This window comes from Lytechinus pictus, chromosome 19, assembly GCF_037042905.1.
Source record: "Lytechinus pictus isolate F3 Inbred chromosome 19, Lp3.0, whole genome shotgun sequence".
Classification (NCBI taxonomy): Eukaryota; Metazoa; Echinodermata; class Echinoidea; order Temnopleuroida; family Toxopneustidae; genus Lytechinus; species Lytechinus pictus.
The window spans coordinates 646571-649151 of NC_087263.1; the positions used below are offsets into that span (position 1 = coordinate 646571).

General features: G+C 36.5%; 1 protein-coding gene across 1 annotated transcript; it reads left to right on the forward strand.

Annotated features, from left to right (window-relative positions):
* Positions 1 to 1371: 1371 nt before the first annotated feature.
* On the forward strand, positions 1372 to 2196 carry LOC135157651 (interferon alpha-inducible protein 27-like protein 2A). The gene is made up of 2 exons (XM_064114033.1): positions 1372 to 1421; positions 1902 to 2196. Exons 1-2 carry the CDS (start codon positions 1372 to 1374, stop codon positions 2194 to 2196), a joined length of 345 nt encoding a protein of 114 aa, XP_063970103.1.
* Positions 2197 to 2581: the final 385 nt, after the last annotated feature.

Consider the following 2581-nt stretch of genomic DNA (forward strand, 5'->3'; position numbering starts at 1 on the left):
ATCTCTATCAATCTATATGTCTGTCTCTGTATCTATCTATATGTCTATCTATCTATCTATCTATCTATCTATCTATCTATCTATATATCTATCTATATGTCTGTCTCTCTATCTATCTATATTTCTGTCTCTCTGTCTATCTATATGTTTGTCTATCTATATGTCTGTCTATCTATCCATGAAGCTATCACGAGAAGGAGAACCATCTTCCAATTTCTCTCTTAATCCTTTGTTATCGCTTCCTTCGGGCGAAGGAACGATATCTAACATCAATTGGCGAGCCGCCAGGCGAAAGTTAGAGCCCGCTTACATAACGCGATAGGACCACGCAGCATGAAGCTATTACGAGATAGCTCGTAATAGCTTCATGATATGTCTGTCTCTCTATCTATATATATGTCTGTCTATCTATCTGTCTATCTATCTATCTGTCTGTCTCTCTTTCTATCTATATGTTTATATATGTTTTATTAATATAACCACCAATCATCTCTCTATCTATCTATATATCTATATATCTATCAATCTATCTCTCTATCTATAAGTCTGTCTCTCTATCTATCTATATGTCTGTCTCTCTATCTATATGTCTGTCTCTCTATATCTATCTATATATGTCTATGTTTTATTAATATAACCACCTATAATTTATCTCTCCATCCATCACTCCATCCATCTAATATAATTATCTTTCTTGTATGTATCTGTTTGATTATGTAAATCTGTTTGTCTATCTATTTTTCAATCTAATATCTGTTTAAATATTTTTTTCCTGTTTATCTATCTATACGACAGACCACCTAATTCGTCCGCATGACGAATTAAAATCTAGTTATGTTTCTTGTTCTCATACAGGGCCCCTTGGTCGAGCAGTTCTTGTAACTGACAGGGCTACCCTGTTAAAATAAAACGACAAATAAATAAAATAAATATTATTTATCAAGATAGGGCAACATATACCATAACGGAATCAATTATTCTTGGGTGGAGCTTTGCTCTGACACCTCTCTATATTCATTCGTGAAAGTGACATCTGTTACTTTACAAAGAATATCACACTTTTAATTTGGGCATCTGTTTCAAGTTTACATAGTTAGAATAGTTGTAAAAGTTGTGCTTTACAGTACATATTACATCATTCTCAATTTTCTAAACATAATATGAAAAATACATTACACACACGCTATGAGACAAACCTCAAATATAAATATCAATGGTAATTATCATGAACGCAAAATCCATTTTTGGTGTCTCTCACATCCCCCCCCCCCCCCGCATCTAAACCGAAAAAAATCGTACATATATTTAAGAGGGAATTGTTAGGGGCCTATTTAAATCTTTAAAATTTGTTTTTGCATTGATTGCAATCAAATGGCTCTCAGCCAATCAGAATCAAGGAAAGTTGTGAGACCCGACAACTTGTCTGACAAATGTTGATGAAACGCTCCCCCGTTAAACAACCGACGAAACAGAGACTGATGCTTTCGGTCTAATCATGGAGGTGGAACTATCTCTATGGTCTAATGATATAATGATGAATGCGATGAAGAAGAAGGAGAAGAAGGAGGAGAAGATGATGGTTATGGTGATAATGATAATAATGATGATGATAATGAGGATCACGATAATAATTATGATGATGATTGTAATGGTAGTGATGATGATGATGACGGATGATGATAACGATGATTATGATGATGATGAGGATGAAGGTGATGATGATGATCAAGGTGATGATGATGATCAAGGTGATGATGATGATCAAGGTGATGATGATGATTATGATGATGATGATGATCAAGGTGATGATGATGATGAAGGTGATGATGGTGATTATGATGATGATGAATTGTTTTTCCTATTATTGTTTAACCGTTTCATTGTGATTATTGTTTTCCCAGACAAGGTGCTGATGCATTTTTGGTGCCAGTAATCGGCAGTATCATCGGGGTCGGTGCTGCAACGGTCGCTCTACCAGCAGCCCTCGGGGTGGCAGGATTCACCGCAGCGGGGATTACGGCTGGGTCGATGGCCGCAGGAATGATGTCAGCATCAGCAATAGCATCGGGCGGAGGAGTTGCCGCAGGAAGCGTAGTAGCGGTGTGTCAGTCAGTTGGAGCCGCTGGATTGTCATCTGGTGCCATTGCGGCATTGGGCGGCGCCGGTGCCGCAATTGCCAATGCTGCTGGTCCTTAATAAAAAATATGCCTACTTATATAGGCTAAAGCAGTTTATGAAAACGATGAGGTCCTCATTGAAGATAAACATTTGACAACGTAATTATTCTAAGCACACACACAATCAGTTAAGACATTCTTGGTATTAAACCCTATACCTAAATAGTGTTGGAAAAATAAGTGCAGGCATTGTTTTGGCGATATATAATTCATTAGATCTACATGTATTTCATTTTATTCATATACCTACTAATCTTTACCTACTTAAAAGAACCACAACCTGCTAACATTAAACGATTTAAGTAATTACAAAATCAGCTCATTTTAACATGGTCAAACCACCATCCATATTAGTTCTTTCTCGTTATGATTTATTCCATAGGCTTCTTTCTTCAATTCCATTC